The sequence below is a fragment of the Epinephelus moara genome, chromosome 22 (assembly GCF_006386435.1).
Source record: "Epinephelus moara isolate mb chromosome 22, YSFRI_EMoa_1.0, whole genome shotgun sequence".
Classification (NCBI taxonomy): Eukaryota; Metazoa; Chordata; class Actinopteri; order Perciformes; family Serranidae; genus Epinephelus; species Epinephelus moara.
The window spans coordinates 35,140,237-35,158,731 of NC_065527.1; the positions used below are offsets into that span (position 1 = coordinate 35,140,237).

An 18,495-nucleotide genomic window follows, 5' to 3' on the forward strand; every position below is an offset into this window, starting at 1 on the left:
ACCTGGACTTCAAGGTCAGTGAATTCATATGTGACTATATCAGCACATTATCTCACAGAGGACTGGCGACTGCTGTCTCATGTTCTCCAAACTAGAGCAGTACACAAAAGTCACACCGGTGCAAACATTTCAGACCCCCTAAGATAACTTAGGTGAAGAATGGGGGATTGTGGTTGTAACAGACAACGCTTCTAACATGGGTGTTGCCATTCAGTTAGCGAGATGTGGCACTGTATGCATCCTTAGTTGCATACAGAAGGTCCAGTGTGCTATTGTCTCAAGTGGGGCAGTCAACATACTGATGAAATGTTGGAAGTGTTTTGTCCAGTGTGGCATGACTGAAATCCGCAGTAATAACTACAAAAGCATTTGGTGCTGAGTTTGGAGCTTTACGACTGTAGGTAGTATGGACGCATTCCCACAGCTAGCAGTTCAATGTCCAGGCTATAGAAACATTATTTCACTTGAACATGTCCTGCGTTACAGGGATTTCTCTCTCTCTGTCTCTCTCTCTCGTTGCTAACACTCATGTCCTGTTACTGCATCTTGCTAACTCGGCTCTACTGCATGTCACTAACTCGGCTTCTTCTCCAGAGCCTTTGTTCACCACTGTCTCGCAGGATAACTTATATCACAGCGGTGCCTGAATGGTGTGACGTGTGTGGTTGTGCTGCTGCCGTGGTCCTGCCTGATGCCTCCTATTACTGCTGTTATCATTAGTCATACTTCTACTGTCATTATATATATATATGATTATTGTCACATACATACACTATCATATATTAATATATACAACATGTTGTTCCACAATAGCCGTAATTATTATTGTAATATTATTACTTAAATTAATGTATGTCCTCTCTCTCTCTCTCTCTCTCTCTCTCCCTCTCTCTCTCTCTCTCTCTCTCTCTCTCTCTCATTTTGTCATACGGATTACTGTTAATTTATCATGTTGATCTGTTCTGTACGACATCTACTGCACGTCTGTTGGTCCTGGAAGAGGGATCCCTCCTCAGTTGCTCCACCATTTTTTCCCCGTTAAAGGTTTTTTTTTGGGAAGTCCGCTGTGAGGGTCCAAAGGACAGAGGGATGTCATATGCTGTAAAGCCGTCTGAGGCAAATTGTTATTTGTGATATTGGGCTTTATAAATAAAATTGATTGATTGATTGATTGATTGATTGATTGATTGATTGATCACACAGAAAGCATTTTAGCAGCTGGAGGCAGCTTTTTGAAATTGCTTTCACTAAGAATGCAGCTTTTTGCTCGCTGTTTTTGCATTGCTGTGTGCCTCACGTTTCTGCGCTCTAGGCACCTCGCGTTTTTGCTTAAGCACTTTGAACTCCTCAAGTTGAAACAACTTGTTTGTTATGCGCCCCATATCATCTCTACTTATTTCCCATTGTCCAATGGGATGATTTGAGAGGCGGGCCTTCTGTGGTAGTCCTGACAACAAGTTTACAGTTGGTAAACAAGGAAGGAGAAACCTGTGGCAGCAATTGCTGTATACAGCCCAACAACAGACAGCTTGTTGTCAAACTGCCCTGTGTTATCCTAAAATATGCCTGGAAATGACCATCATGGAGGCAAAGCTCCTGGACCAACTGGTGGTACTCCCCATGATCCACCCTCTTTTTCAGGGTCTCTGTGTACGAATTGAGATCATCCTCAGTGGAGCAGGGCAAGTCAGAGGTTACCATCTGGGGAGCCTAGATGACCTCACAGGGTGGGCACGAATGAACATCAAGCCTGCAAAGTCTCTCGATCAAGAAAGGGGTGAGGAGCGACAGGACAGTGTTCATGGCAGGAGAAGAGAAGATCCCACTTCTGGCAGAGCAGCCAATCAGAAGTTTGGGCAGGGAGTACACTTTTGACCTCTCTGACAAACAGATGGGGAGGGTGGTGCAGAGCAGACAGCAGCCAACTCCCCGGGAAACTGAAGCTGTGGTGCTACCAATTCACACTGTTCCAGCTAGGGCTGTAGTCTCCTGGTTGACTAGTCAATTATTTGGTCGCTATGCTCTCATTTGACCAAATTCTCATTAGTCGAATAATCGCCTTGTTACTTTCATAAGGAGAAAAGTGCTACATCAATAGCTTACCAGGATTAATCCATTATTTCCGGCGGCAGGGGGACAGGCTAAGTCACCTGTGAAAATGGGGGTGTTTTCAAAATACCCCCTTTGTTGACAGAAAGTTGGACTCGCCCACCCTAACGCTCAGCGTTGCAGTGATGCAGACCTCCTGTCAGTTTCTGTGTACCAACACCATTTCCCTCAGTGGAAACGAAGCTTGTATTTACTTGTATTTCACAGTTAAGAAACAATAAATTGTGAAGACAGTAAAGCCTCCACTAAAATAGCATTTTAAGTCGTGTGTGTGATTTATCCTGGCTTCATATCCAATCCAATCCAATCCACTTTATTTATATAGCACATTTTAAAAACATAAAAGTTTATCAAAGTGCTGCACAGTAATTTACAATACAGAAAAGCGTAAAATTGAGCAGAGGAAATCTCCGCTCGTCGCTAGGCTAATGTATACCATGTAAAATGCCATAGGCTGGCGCTAATAACATTAGCATGTTGTATTTGCTTGGAAAACGTGTTTAGTATAAGACAGTTGTTTTGTCGGTGAATGTTGTGAGTTGTAATGGAGCCACATTGTGTGCCGTTACCTTTGTTGAATGGTGCTGTTGTCCCTGGTTTCATATGAGAAGAGGAAAAGATTACTAGACGCTAGGCTAATTTATACAATGTAAAACGCCATAGACTTGTGCTAATAACGTTAGCATGTTGTATTGGTGGGGGATTTGTGTACTTGTGTTTGAAGTTGTCTCTATTAAGCCATGTTTAATGTGTGTTTTGAATCAACTATATAAATAAAGTTTGATTTGAATTAAACTTTACAGTACTTAACACAGTCCTCCACCGCCGACTAGTGTTTTGGAGGTGTAACTGCAAAGTGACACAGACACACCACCGCAGAAGTAAAAATAACGTGCAGATTTTTTTTCCCCCACGACTAATCGATTAGTTGAAGATTATGTGCGACTTTAGTCGTCCAAGATTTTATTTGGTTGACTACAGCCCTAGTTCCAGCATGTGCTGTGGCCTCTGAAGGTGTGTGAAATTCCATCGACCTGGGCCAGCAGGCTAGATGGCATCGCCAATACCTACATCACGAAGTGGTTAGGCCTCCCTCTCTGCTTCTCAGACGCAGGTCTCTTTGGCAAGAACGCTCTTCAGCTCCCACTGAAGTCCGTAAGCACGGGGTACAAGCTGGAGAAGGCTTGTCTTGTCATCGAGCTGAAGGAATCCAGGGATCAGGCTGTAAGGGGTGCAGCAGCGGATGTCCGAACAGGGCGCAAGTGGAGGGCCCAGGTAGAGGTGGACCAAGCTATCAGCAGGCTGAAGCATAAGGAGGTCATGGGAAGAGCGCAGGAAGGCTGGGCTGGGTTCGACTGGGGAGAACCAGTCAAATTCTGGTCCAAAGCCTCGAGAAAGGAGAGGAAGACCATGATCATGGAGGAAGTGTCACAGGTGGAGCAGGAGCGCTACCTCATCAAGGCCGTGTCCCAGGGCAAATGGGGCGTGGACTCGATGGGATGACACCATCCACAAGGTCATAACCTGGAGGGACATCTGGCAAACCCCACAGGCAAGGCTCAGCTTCTTGGTGAGGGCAGCGTAGGATACCCTTCCCTGCTCACAAAACCTGTCGCAGGCCTCCAGCACATCCTGTCATCATGTGAAGTAGCACTGGCACAGGGGCACTTCAGATGGCGGCACATTTGGGTCCTGCGGAAGCTGGCGGAGCTTCTGGAGAAAGGCAGAGTAGCAAACAGAGCCAGCAGAGGCCGGTGGCAGGCCATGCAAGATCATTGCTGACCCCTGGGAAGGAATGGGAGATGTGTGTGGACCTCGGCAAGCCGCTGGTCTTCCCCAGCAAGCTTGCGCAGACGACCCTGAGACCAGACAATGTGATGTGGTCCACAGCTGCCAAACAGGTCCTCATCACTGAGTTGACTGTCCCCTGGAAGGAGGGAATACCAGTGGCGCATGAGCTAAAGCGGCTCAAGTAATCTGAGCTGGCTGCAGAGTGCAGAGAGGCAGGCTGGGAAGCGTCCATCCACCCAGTGGAAGTTGGGTGCAGGGGCTTTGTGGGCAGGTCAGTTAGCCAGCTTCTCCAGGCTGCTGGAACGACAGGCACAAGTCTACAGAGGGCCATCAAGGAGCGCCTCAGCTCCACCTCTCCGGCGTAAGTGCCACTGCCGCCGGGGTAAACGCAGCAGTCGGCTGGAAAGGCTGAAGGCCTGTTTGGCGAGCACTTCCATGGCTTCTTGGACTGAGTATGGAGCGGTGCCTCGCCTCTTTATTTCTCGGCACTCGCTGGACCCTGTCGACGCCTGGCTGGTACCTGTCGTCGGCCCGGATGAGGTGTTCCAGCCCCGCGGCCCCTGCTCTCCTCGTCCCCGCTGGCGCGGGGTGAATCTGTACAACCTGCGGCCTCTGTGTGTGGCTCCCCGGACAGCTAACGCCGTGGACCCGCCGGCTCCTGCCAGGATTGGGCTGGTAAATGCTAGATCGCTAGCGAACAAAACGTTTATCCTGAAGGATTTCCTGACTTCCCGAGGATTGGATTTTCTCTGTGTGACTGAGACGTGGCTGACTGTTGGTGAGTCCAGTGCTTTCACAGAACTTTACCCGATGATTGCTGCTATTTTAACTCCCCGCGGACGTCGGGTCGAGGAGGAGGAATAGCGACTATTTTTAAGAATCACTATAAATGTAAGCAGCTAGGTAAGATGACATGTGCCGTCTGAGTGCCATAAATCGTTTCGTCCTGGAAGCGACCTGGGGCGGACCTGGAGACAGTTTCCTAAAGGTATGGATATACACTATATAGAAATAGCTTATCTTGGGGCGTCGGTAGCGTAGTGGATAGTGCCGGCGCCCCATGTACAGAGGCATCGCCTCGCTGCAGCGGCCGTGGGTTCGAATCCGGCTCGCGGCCCTTTGCTGCATGTCAGTCCCCACTCTCTCTCTGTCTCCCCATTTCACCTTCTGTCCTGTCAATAAAGGCAAAAAGCCCATAAAAATAATCTTAAAAAAAAAAAAAAAATAGCTTATCTTCACACCTCATTTGCTGTTGTAGGTCACGCACAGACATCAGCAAAAACGAGAGACTTTTGCATATCCAGTTAAAAGTTCCTTGTAGCGGCTTTAAAGATTGAAATAAAATTATAATGTTGCTTAAATGCACTATCATTATTTGTAGTTTTGCTTTGATAATGATAATTACATTTTGCAGATATTAATGTACTCCTACTTATGTGTAATATTCTGAATACAGGGTTTGTCTTGTAACAGAATTGTTTCACAAATCCACTTAGTTGTTGGGTGATGTACAGAAAGTGAACTTGACTGAGGCAGTGTTCTGACCTGTATGTATGGTGTAGCTCCATCATTTTGTCCTCCAGTTCCTTGGTCTGACCCTGGGCCATTTTCATATCTTTAGCGTAATCTTCGCCATGCACCTCTGGGTCATACTCGCCTAGCTCTGACTGCAGGGCGTAGGAGCCCAGCAGGGACAGGGTGACAAAGGAACAGGGAAGGCGGCCCTGAAGGATGTCCTTCCGCAGCTGGAGACACAGGTAGTACCTGCAAAGCAAGTTCCACTGATAACAATTGTCTGTAAAACTTCCTGTCGGCACAGATTAATCGGCCAAACTGATAAATCAGTCAGCCTCAATAAAGGCATACCTTAAAGGAGACGATATGTGTCAATGTTTTTGTTTTGCGTCGATGATATCAGATGGTTGATCATTAAATCTATACATCAGCCCAGATCAATTAATTGTTACACCCCTACATGGGACTTTGTAGTCACCTTTACAAATCAAAATAATATGTAACCACAATCATTTTAAAAAGGACAAAATGGAAACATGGAAATATGAGCTTACCATCCTAGTTATAAACTGCACACATTTATAGTTTTAATTAATTGACTTAGAGTTATTTTACTGATGATCATTTTGACACTTGTTGGTTGATTTGTTAGTAATCCTCTTGATATAGTAGGTGCAGGTGATATAGAAGGTGATTTGACCCAGTCATCATTACTCACACATGCACTCCTAAAATCACTGAATAACCCATGCAGCATTTTTCTATTCTATCCTTTTCCTCTCATCTGGAAAAAGAAATCCTTTCCACAATGAACTTTTGATACAGTGAAATGATATTTGTAGGTCACAGCTGACAAAATCAATGGAAGCCATGCAGTACCTTGTTATGTCTTCAGAGAGCTGGGCTGGGTCAGGTGGATAAAATTTCACATTGAATGTGAAATTATAATTGGCACCTTGAGGAAAAAAAAGAACGTGTAATGAAACAACTGTAAACATGTATTAGAAACTGTGTACTTGGAAAAAGTTCAGCTTACCTTGAGCCTGCCTACGGATCTCCTTGGTTAGGTCCATCCAAGTCTGATCAAGAAAATGAGGTTCGAAATCATCAAACACCATTTAGTGTATGAACACTTCGACACTGAGAGCCACAGATTAATCTAAGCACCAAAGAAAGACCTGTCTCTTCATCAAATAATGAGGTTGGGATAGTTGGAATACTAACTTATGATAGTTTAAATCCAGCTCACCTTCATGGTGGGCGTCTCCCAGATGACCAGGCCATAGTAGTCCTTCTCCAGCAGGTTAAGGTGGTCACACACCTTAATGAACAGCTCCTGGCCTTTAGCATGTTTCTGACACACGCATGCATACAGGAAACAAGACTCTCTGAATAATTAAACGTTAAACAACCTGACATCACATCTAAGACAATGTATTCAGTAATGTGCTAAACATGATGAGCAGATGGTGAGAACAGTGCAGAGACCCAGAGGGAGCAGTGGCCCCTCTCACAGGGGACTGTTCAACAGCTGTCAGCTTCTAACTGAAACATGGACTTAGCCAAAGAGAGGACTGATCTGAGATGGGACTGGAGCCATCATGAGCGATTAAACCACCTCTGTCTGCTGGCATTATGATATTCTGTTGAAAATCCATCAAGGCTTGTCATTTAAGCTCTGACAGATTACAATTCTCCTGTTGAAGATTCAGATTTCAGATCGTGTGGTGGTACACATTGAACAAGACAAGAAGTTTCTCCAGGACATCTGCGGAATATTATTCATAAGATGATTGTAAAGGAAAGTAGCAGGGTTTATCAGATTGGTGTTCAAAAAAGGTGCAGAGCTTTAGGCATTGCTAATGCTCAAAAGAGAGGGAAAGATATGTTGCTAATGATTTTCTTTATTTCCTACAGGAGGTAGGAGTAGTAATGAAGAAGAAACCCCTCACCAGTAATTGGTGTTGCACTGAGGTTAGCTAAAAGTCTGAGGAGAGCATTATGACTAGTTTGTCAGGGATTGGATTTGTAGATGGCATGTTTCCAACCCTTAAAAAAACTTCCTTTGCTGTGCAGATGAAAGGATTCCAAATTACGACGGGGGATATGAAAAGTGGGAAGTGGCAAGGATTAGTTGGTTGCGGGCTTTGTCGTTGTCTCCTAGTGGGGGTGAGAAGCTGATCAATGGTAATTAAATATAATTAATATTAAATATTACAAGTGGCTTTATAGGTTGTGATCAAAAAGCAAGTCATCCCATTGAGGCCATGCATGTTTTCAACACAATAGATAATCAAGAAGTGTTGGAATTGGGTCCAACCCTTTGCTAAGCCTCTACCTAGAACGCACACTGTCCAATCAGCAAACGTAACTAGGCATGGGAGGCCTGTCAAGCTTTCAGAACAAGGTAAATTGCAGAAATGGTGTGCAATTAATGTGTGTAATTAATCTACCATTTACTTATTTATTTATTAATTTTTCACAGTAATTAGTAGCTAGTTCCATAAATGGACAGGCAGAGGGTACTTGCTGTAGTTCTGGTTGAGGGTATGGGGCTGTCAGCAAATAGTCTGTTGGGCACAGGGAAACAATATCTGTGTGGGTACATGAAACCCTAAAAATGAGGGTGGATCACAAGGAGTTCCACCAGTTGGTCCAGGAGCTTCGCCTCCAGAAACGTGAGGTATGTAGTAACACAAAAACAGCAACCAAAAGGCTTCATTCCCAAAATAATGGTAGCTAGTTTAGTACATCAGCAAACAAACACGGTTGAACATTAGTTTCAAGTCACTTATGCTTTAACTTTAAGGGAGGTTGCTGTATAGCATTTCAGACTGTTGGCACTTTAAACACATGGAAAAGTGGGATAATTTAGTTTTGCTAGCATTGGGCTAAAAAATATTAGATAATGAAAGCTATAGGGAATCATAACTAAACATAGCTTAAAATAAAACAATACATTGACTTACCGTGCCATGCAAGAATATTGTTTTTACTGTATATGTTTGTCATCATTTAAATTTTCAAGACATGCAGTGCCTCACACTTGCCTTGGGGACCGGTGCGCTTTTCCCATGATTTTACTTTCTTCTTTAGTCAGAGTACTTCACCAACAAATCACATTGTGAATGTAGCTTTCAAATGCATACTGTAGTCTTTTCTGTCTATTTGTCTTTGATATTTCAGAACTGTTATTCCAAAAATGTAGTCATATTTTCTGAGAAGGCTGAGTCTTCTATTGATAAGGGTCTAAAGGGACCTGGGAGGTTTGCTATGGCAAATCCTCCTGTGGGTAGTGGAATGAGATGACTGTCGCAGCATTTGTGAAGAAACAGTTATGTGTCGGGGAGAACCCATAATGGTTGCTTCCCCTTTCTTTCTTAAATGAGAAGTTGAACTGATCCTTGAGTTGCTAATATAGGGACCAGTGGGAGGCCTCCCACGACCAGTTTCCGAAGTTCATCTGCCACCCAGTGAATGATCTCATCCTGTATATGTGAAAATGTCTCCTGGCCCATTTGGTTGCCATAAAGACAGAAGTGTTTTGACAGTGATCCCATGTGGTGTTCCTGAAGAACCTGAAGGCTGACTTGTCATGCCATGTCTTGATTTGGGGCTGCAAAACAAATAATTCTAGAGAACCATTTTTTCACCTTTAAAGATGCACGGGTGCTAATTGCTTTTCCATGGAACAGTGGGCATGTCTGATGGAAGTCAGCCTGAATGAAGTTCAAGAGTGTCTGAGTTGGGCAACGGATGTTATCCATCCTTTAGGGTTGCCATCTGACTGAACCTGGGCAAAGATCTAGAGCACTGTTCCTCTTGATATAGTAGATTTGTTTGGAAGTGGGATTAGTTATCCCTTCAGTTTGAAGGACATACACCTTGATGTTAATTTTAAAGCAATGCCTTACATGATCTCACTAAGTTCTTTTAAGCCTGTCTCATGACCTAAATCCTGTAGGAGGAATACAATGCCACAAAAGGGACAATTTTTTTCCCTCCATTTGTTTATGAGGTTGAGGTAGTAGAGTAAAGGTGGCTGTGTAATAGACCTCAATTTTGAAGCAAATTCTCTGGAATCGGATGAGTTGGGATTACGGATTCCACAGAATCTGTGCTTGATATGGAAGCTGAAATGGTGTAGTAAGGCCTGGGAATTGGTACATTTTTAGAACAATCAAAACCAGCTGTCCAGGGAATGCAAAGGCTGGTCCTTTGAAAACTGTAATATTTAAGATTTAAGTGGAGATTTACAGGTTTGACCTTGATAGAAGTGTAATGGGAGTTCATGTCATGGTTATTGCAGGCAATTGAACCCAAGTGCAAAAGCAACAGCAATGCAAGAGAAACTCGAAGAAAATAATGTCTGATGATTACCAGATTCTAGCAACAGGCAGACAAAGGCAAAACAGAACTTGCTGGCTTGAAACACAAGGAGCAGAGACGAGAAGCAAAAATAAAACCGCAACACCAGGAAGCACTGACCATGAACTGACAAAGAACAAGATATGTGTACATAGAGAACTAATCAGAAGAACAAGACACAGCTGGAGTAGGCAGGGACTGGCAAAAGGAGGGAAACACAAGGATAGGCGAACAATGGAGTCAATGATGGTGTGGTAGGGCACATGCCTTGCATGGAGCAAATGAGACTACAACAAAGGTGTGCAGGGAAAACTCTGGAACAGGGGAGGACTAATGAGACTGATATAAAGTAGGTGAAGGTAATCAGGGCAGGGCAGACAAACACTATGGCAGGAAAACACAAAGACAGGAAGTAAAACCAGAGACGACACATGCAAAGTGAATCTACAGAACAAAACAGGAAACAAATTAAACATGAATGAATATCATGAAACAAGGAAAAACACAAATAGAAAATGCAAATAACAAAGTAAGAGAGATAAGAATACACCCAAAATCCCAGGATCATGACAGTTCAAGGCTTCAACAAATTATTCATACGCCAAACTCCCTAGATGTCCAGTAATCAAAAATAGTGTGATGGGAGCTTTAAACATTTGGGGAACATTTGCCTGTTGCTGTTCATTTGATCAGCAGGTGGTATTTTCCATCAAACTCAAAATCAATTTGCATCAAACTGAGATGAAGAGCTTCGGGATGGTTGGTATGGTCAAGATCAGTCTGGGTATTTCTCCATAAGGATTTTTTATAACTGCCAGTCCCATGTGGGTGTCAATATTTGTGCATAATAGGGCTGCACTTAAAGATTTCTTTAATTATCAATCAATGTGCTGATTATTTTCCGCTTAATCTATGAAATGTTAAGAAATAGTAAATATGCTTATCCCAGTTTCCTTGAATCCAAGTTACTGTCTTCAGATGTCTTATTTTCAGTGTAGAAAGGTTTCTTTTTTTCAGACAATGAGTTTTTAAGGAGATGTAGTTTACCTTGACATGTTTCGACTGTCACTGCAGTCTTCTTCAGAAGCGTCATCTGACGTGCATCATGACGTGTCTTTATCAGCTGGTAGTATCCCGGAGGCGTGACCAGCCTGGCAATCCGACAGATTTTCCAGACTGGTCAGGCCCCCCGCTGCCCGGTGTTCTTTGTAGGAGAGAGTGCCAGGTGTGTGACAGCATGAAAGCCCCCTCATCCCGGTTGATGGTGTTCCTGGCCTGCCTCCTGATCTCTATGGCCTCCTTGATCCAACGTTTGAACTTGTTGCTTTCCGATCCGATGATTTTTGCGTTTGAACTTGTTGCTTTCCGATCCGATGATTTTTGCGTTGTCCCAGTCCATGATGTGATTATTTGTTTTGCAGTGATCTGATATGGCTGATTTTAGGTTCACCTGCTCTGCTTTTTCTTTTTGTGATCTTGTGAGACGTCCTGTCGTTTCCTTTTCGCTTTCTTTTTTATGTTCTGTTTTTCTTGTATTGAAGGTTCTTCCTGTTTCTCCTAGGTATGTTTTTTTTTTTACATGTTTTGCATGGGATTTCGTATAATATGTTGCATTTTTTGTCCGTGTTTATCCTGTCTTTTGGATGAACTAAGAGCTGGCGGAGCTTTGTGTGAGGTTTTAATATTGCGTTTATTTTGTGTTTTTTCATTGTCCTCTGTATGCGATCGCTGATCCCCCTGATGTACGGTATGGTCACCATGTCTTTGTAGCTACTGTCGGTTTTTTGTTTGGGTTTTGTTTTGTTTCCTTTCAGTTTTTCTTTGTTTTTGACTTGCTGTTTGCCTTTGGTTATGGCCCATTTTGGATATTGGCAGTGTGTGAGTGCGTGTCGTATGTGTTTTTCCTCCTCCTGTCTGTCCTCTTCCTCGGTGATGATGCTGGCCCATTCATAGTGTTCTGACTACGGAGAGTTTGTGTGCTGTAGGGTGTTCCGATGTCCAGAGAAGGTATTGATCTGTGTGTGTGGGTTTTCTGTATACTGTGATTTTTATACTGCCGTCGTCTTTGTGATTAATTTTTATGTCCAGGAAGTTTATGGTTCTGTTTGTTTCATCTTCGTGTGTGAATTTGATGTTTCCAGTGCTGTCCATGTTGTTCAGGTGATCCGTGAGTTGTTGTGTGTGTCCAGATTTGATTTTTTCCAGGATGTCGTCCACGTATCTTTTCCAGAGGGTGGGTTTGTATTGTGTGGGTGCTGTGGTTAAGGCTTTTGCTTCCAGATCCTCCATAAAAAAACTGCTCATGATGGCTGATAGTGGATCTCCCATTGCAAAACCTTGTTTTTGTCTGTAGATTTTGTCTCTGAATTGGAAGTAGGTGGATTTTGCAACGAAATGTAAGAGGCGGGTTGTGTCTTCAACTGTGAGGTTTGTGCGTTTCCTGAAGGTCCTGTCATTCCTGAGGCATTCCTGTACAATTTGTAGTGTGACGTCAACGGGGGTTTTGGTGAATAATGATACAACATCATGTGAAATAAAGATCTCGTCCGTTTCTATTTTTGTGTTTTTGACTTCTTGTGCCAGTTGTTTTGAGTGTTTGCAGTGTTGATCTGTGAGTCCGAGGATGGGTTTGATGATTTCGACCAGTGCTTTTGATAAGTTGTATGTAACGGAACCAATGCTGTCTACTATGGGGCGTAGTGGAGTGTCCTTTTTATGTACTTTTGGTGTGCCGTAGATCCGGGGGATGATGCTAGCTGTCGGTATTAAATGATTATACATGTCCTGTGTTATTTTCTTTTGTTCTAACAGAGGTTTCAGTAGCGCTTTCAACTGTCTTTTCTTTTCTTCCGTGGGGTCTTTTTTGAGCATTTCATATATGTTATTGTCCGCTAACATGGTTTCCATCTGGGTTATGTAGGTTTCCGTGTCCATGACCACTGTTGTCCTGCCTTTGTCTGCCGGTAATATAGTGATAGTCTTGTCTGTTTTTAGTGCGTGTATGGCCTTCTCTTCTTCTTTTGGGATGTTGCTTTGTGGTAACTTTGCTATTTTTAAAATCCCTGCGACGGCGTTGCGTAGTTCTGCTTTTTGTCCTTGATCATGTATCTTTTGGCACGCTAGTTCTGTTGCTAATATGAAATCTTCATGTGGGATGTTTTTTGGAGTGATGGCAAAGTTTAAACCTCGAGCTAGTACTCTTTTTTCTGTTTCGGAAAGTGTGCGCTTTGATAGGTTACATACCCATTTCTCATTTTGGTTGTGGAAAATTCCTGCTCATATTCATGTTTTAGGTGTGCGTTTATTTCATTTTCCATTTTTTCTTCCAGTGGGAAGTGTTCCTTGAACGTTTTTCTTTCCTCTTCTAGTTCCCTGTTAATTTTTTCGATCTTGTTGACTGTTCCTCTTATCCTTTCTCTGATAAGGTCCTTTCTTGCTTTGTTGATGATTTTTTCCGCGTTGTTGGTATGGATCGGGTTTTTGATGTTGAGGCTTGCTGGTGTAATATCCTCGTCTCTGCAACGGAGGTTGAATCTGAGGTGGTTTTTGTGGCGTGCTCGTGTTCTTTCGAGTCTCTCCAGCCGGCGGAAAGTGACAGTCGAAACATGTCAAGGTAAACTACATCTCCTTAAAAACTCATTGTCTGAAAAAAAGAAACCTTTCTACTTCGTCTAATTCGAGTAGACAAAATGAACCTATTTACACTAGATGTCTTATTTGTTTTGTTTTTTTGTTGAGATATTTTTTGGGGGCATTTTAGCCTTTAATCGACAGAGCAGACAAGTGTGAAAGGGGGAGAGAGAGGGGAAGTGACATGCAGGAAATGGCCACAGGCTGGAGTCAAACCCGGGCCCCTGCGGCAACAGCTTTGTACATGGGGCGCCTGTTGTCAAAACATCTGTCTGGAGCCCAAAGGTATTTTATTTACATGACAAAAAAACAGCAAATTCTCACACTTTAGAAACTGGACAATCAAGACATTTCTGTCATTTTTGCCTGGAAAAAGACTGAAATGATTACCACATGGTTTATGTTTTGAAGCTTGAATCCGTTGTTAATGGCAAGTTGTAGTGAATGTGCAAAACAAGGCTGAGATTCCTATTCCAGCCATACCATACGGGCTAGCTCCATATTGCTAGCATTGTCAGGCACGCGCACTGAGGCTTTACTGTTAAAGGGATAGTGCACCCAAAAATGAAAATTCAGCCATTATCTACTCACTCTCATGCTGAGGAATGCTTTGGTGAAGTTTTAGAGTCCTCATATCCCTTGCGGAGATCGGCAGGGGGAGCGGCTAGCACACCTAATGGCAGACGGCGCCCCAGACTAACGTCCAAGAACACAAAATAGAATCCACAAAGTATCTCCATACTGCTCATCCGTAGTGATCCAAGTGTCCTGAAGCCCTGACATAAAAAGTTGTTTCAAAAAACGTCATATGAACTCTGGGCCAGATCCACAAAGAATGGATTGCTCCTGCTAATAGCGCCATTATTTGCGCAGAATTAGCTCACGCAATCTGCCCTGTTTTAGCGCCTTATCCTCAAAAGATTTGCTCTAATCATATGCCGGCGCTAACACGCCCACAAAGTTTGGCAGCTGAGCGCAATTTGCGGCACATGGCCCTGCTGATGGATGACTGTGAGAGCCCTGAGACGCCTGCAATGGGGTTCTGGAAAGAGCCAGATGCAAGAACCTGTGGTGTAGACACTAGAGATGCGCGGATGGCAGTTATAACCGCCAGGTCGATCGGGTGATAAAAATGAACAATCTGATTAATGGCGGATGGGTTATGGGCGGGTGAAAATAATAGCCTAATAATAACTTTTATTTAAATCGCACCCTTTAAAAACAAAGTTTACAAATTGCTTTGACAAACATGTCATGTGTCATGTGGAAGGGTTTATTTAACACAGTGATCCCCGCAGCAGCAGAAATGAGTGTCTCCTCATTAAGAGTGCCAATGTGCGCCTTTACGCACGGAGTAACGGCGCCATTTTATTGATTATTTTAATGTCAGTCAGCTGACGAGATCGGTCAGGATCTAATCTTTCCTGATAATATAAACATGCGGGTGCGGGTGGATGCCGGTCTGTAATTACAGAAAATTAATTTGCTCGGATGGGTGGTGGATGGATGATTGATGGATAGATGCGGATTCGGGTGCCGTCAGAGCCCATCCGCGCATCACTAGTAGACTCTAATTTGACAATGCCAGGTAAAGCATGGGATCTCTGGGTGGCAGGCTCAGTGTCATCCTTGATGTCATCTAGTAGCGCAAGGATCATGCGGCCTGGCAACCGGTATCTGCAAATGATTTCATTGTCACTTAAATCAAAAAGTGATACTCTCTTCTGATAAATCCTTTCTGGTGCGCGCCTGCCATTACGGTGCCTTCGCCTGGCTACAATCACTGCTGGCATGATTACCGGAGTCCTGGCATGACAGCCCTTATATAGGCTATGCTCCACAGTTACCACCAACTGAGTGAAATTTGCAATCATTTTGCGTGAGAGAGAGAGTGAGAGAGGGAGAAAGAGAAATTGCGCGGATTTAATACACGGGTCTCAATGGCGTTAAATAGCACCACTTTACTGCCTGTGGCAATTAGCGCTGGTCTTTGTGGATTAGGTGGTATTTGCAATGAGGCTTATTTGCATAAGAAGGGGGCAATTTTGCGCAGAATTTATGAATATTCCCTAATTTACATGCATGCAAATTGGACCGGCGCAGCTAGGAGTGGCAGTGCAGTTTGTGTTCAGTTTGCGTGCATTTCACCCTTTGCGTGTGCTTTGTGGATTGCACGCTATTTTTTTCTCTAATTTGCACAGGTTTAGCGGTCGCAAAAGCAGTGCAATCCTTTTGAGGATCTGGCCCTCTGTTTTTAGCCTCACTGTAGCCTGTAGCTCTGACTGCTTCTCTGTGCTCCGCGCTCACGTGTGCACGCTCAGGGTGATCGGTGATGCACGGTCTCTGAAGAGCAGCAGTCTCGTCAGTACTGATGTCCAGATTCTCAAGTGCAGGCATTGCCAATTCCCAGTCTGAGCAGCAAAGACTTTCCTCATCCGTTGGCATTGCTTTGCATTTGAAACAACTACACCACCAGGTTTCCAGTGCTCGACTCCGGTATTCTGCGGCTGGCTGAGGGTTAGGCTCATGAGCTGCGGCGTCTGCTTCGTCCAGTAGCCTGAGTTCCGTCCGTATACTCGGGCTCAAACAAATACGGCTCAACAAAGAAATGCTGTTCCTCCTCAATTTCAAAGTCTTCAGACATGTTGGGCTGTCCTTTGCTAAAAGACCATAGTGCAAATTATCTTTTAGCTGGTGGTTACCGTTGTCTCCCCCTGCGGTACACGTGTCACGTGATGTAAACAAGGGTAAGCAAAGCTCATGCTTTCGCTGGTCTCGCGCAAGCCCGCACACGTGAGCGCGGAGCCCAGAGAAGCACTCAGAGTTACAGGTTACAGTGAGGCTAAAAACAGAGTTCATATGACGTTTTTCCAAACAACTTTTTATGTCGGGGCTTCAGGACACTTGGATGACTACGGATGAGCAGTATGGAGATACTTTGTGGATTCAATTTTGTGTTCTTGGACGTTAGTCTGGGGCGCCGTCTGCCATTAGGTGTGCTAGCCACTCCCCCTGCCGATCTCCGCAAGGGATATGAGGACTCTAAAACTTCACCAAAGCATTCCTCAGCATGAGAGTGAGTAGATAATGGCTGAATTTTCATTTTTGGGTGCACTATCCCTTTAAGTCCCCAGTGTTTACTGCACAGCTCACATGCATTATCTTCATAAGTAGTGATAGCCCAGTCCATAGGGACATGGGAACTGGAGGGTCGCTGGTTCAAGTAGGGATGGGTATCATCAAGATTTTATCTATACTACTACTTTTATCAATACTCCTTATCGATTTGGTACTTAAGCGGTACTCTTATCGGTCATTTTCATTTCTAAATAATTGCTTTATAGAAAATATATTAATTTAAAAAGAATAAATTCAGACCAGGATAACTGAGTATTTCAAATAAAACAGATTGTTGTTTCTAGAGCAGCAACAGGTATTTTTCACCACAGCAAAGTCACTATATAAATGATATTCCTGACATAATACTGAGTGAAGTTTAGTATTTATCAGTCAGTCCTCCTGCCCTCTGTCCTCTTGTCCTCTGTGCCCCTGTCTCTCTGCCGCTAACATTGGCGCTGGTAGAGAGAGGAGGGGCTGTTTGTCTCAGCCAGCAGCTTAGTTTGGAAGTATCTACCCAATTTTAAGGTAAGTGTCAAACTAAGTTAGTCTACATACAGAAAGCTGTCATTTTAGCTTATAAGTAACAATTTGCTATTAGCCGAACTAGTGTGCTGTCTAAACTAGCATGTAAGACATAACATTAGTGGTGGTGGATGAGAGACTGCGGAATATCGCTGTCTACATGTTTACATATTCATGCTTGCTGAACATGTGTATTGATAAAGAATTGGCTTCTTACTCGCTAAGGTTTGTTTGCACTTACAGTAATGAGTTTAGCTGCTATAATTTTCGAGTTATCTTCGCTTTGCTTCCACCACGGCCGCTCGGCTGTTCATCGATTACCGTGTTGAGTAGGTGTGTGTGTGTTTGTGTGTATGTGGAGGAGGTCGGCCCCAGCACAGAGCACAGGTGAGAGGCTGCAAGATGATAATGAATTAAACCAAAATGTGTAAAAGTACCGATAAAAGGAACCAATACCGTCAGAGCTTATCAACAGTACAGTCTTTATGTGTATATGATAACAGAATGGAAAAAATGGAATTTCCCCGCAGTAATAAATTAAGTATCTTCTTCTTCTAAAGTTTCTCCAGTTGTGCAGTGACAGTTTTTCTTCAACTGAAGAAATGCCATCAAACTTCAAAAACCCTCCCCTGAATGAAGCTGATGGGTGGCATGTACTTTGCTGTCATCTTAGAGATGAGGGTCGTTGTTTGCTCTGCATGTCGATCATCAAACTTACGTCTTCGGATGACAAATCAACAACAAATATGCACAGCCATTTGAGAGCGGGGATTCCAGCACAAAGTGGAGCTCTGTCCGCACTTTAACAGTCAATGACAAGCTTTGGGATATGCTAGCTTAACCTTGCTGAGTTTGCTCTGCACCTCATTTTTGTTTATTTTCTCGCAGAAGTTCCACACAGAACTTTTTGATGGCTGTAGAAGTCTCTGCATGTTTCTGCTGTTTGCATGATTTACGGCGTCTTGGCTCTAACAACGTTGTAGTAAAATGCTATACTGCCTTGTGTGGAAAACACTGTGCTACACACGTTTTACTGGAGCCTGGGTGCAGACTTCCATCTGTGTTACTGGTGATGAAGAAATACAGAGAATTTTGGACGGAGCAGTGAGTGACAACAATCCTGCCCTCATTTAACAGTACTGTTTGCAGGGAAATGTTAAACGGACCTAAGGTCTAGGTGTCATGTCTGATGGGGTTACTTTTGGTTCCAAAAGTACTACATCAAAAGTGTTTGGTGGAAACAGGGCTATACATCTCTCTCTCTCTCTCATATCCTATTACTGCATCTTGCTAACTCGGCCATTCTGGATGTCACTAACTCGGCTTCTTCTCCGGAGCCTTTGTGCTCCACTGTCTCTCAGATTAACTCATATCGCAGCGGTGCCTGGACAGCGTGACGTGTGTGGTTGTGCTGCTGCCGTGGTCCTGCCAGATGCCTCC

The 18,495-nt window shown here is 43.8% G+C and overlaps 1 protein-coding gene across 3 annotated transcripts in view; it reads right to left on the reverse strand.

Annotated features, from left to right (window-relative positions):
• The window catches only part of epb41a (erythrocyte membrane protein band 4.1a), a 294,679-nt gene that overhangs the window by 190,924 nt on the left and 85,260 nt on the right, over positions 1 to 18,495 (reverse strand). For all 3 annotated transcript variants that reach the window (XM_050033972.1, XM_050033971.1, XM_050033970.1), the window contains exons 4-7: positions 6,665 to 6,769; positions 6,452 to 6,494; positions 6,295 to 6,370; positions 5,446 to 5,664 (exon numbers count right to left, since the gene is read on the reverse strand). In XM_050033972.1, coding sequence (XP_049889929.1) covers positions 5,446 to 5,664; positions 6,295 to 6,370; positions 6,452 to 6,494; positions 6,665 to 6,769 — 443 coding nt within the window. The remainder of the gene's footprint in view (positions 1 to 5,445; positions 5,665 to 6,294; positions 6,371 to 6,451; positions 6,495 to 6,664; positions 6,770 to 18,495) is intronic.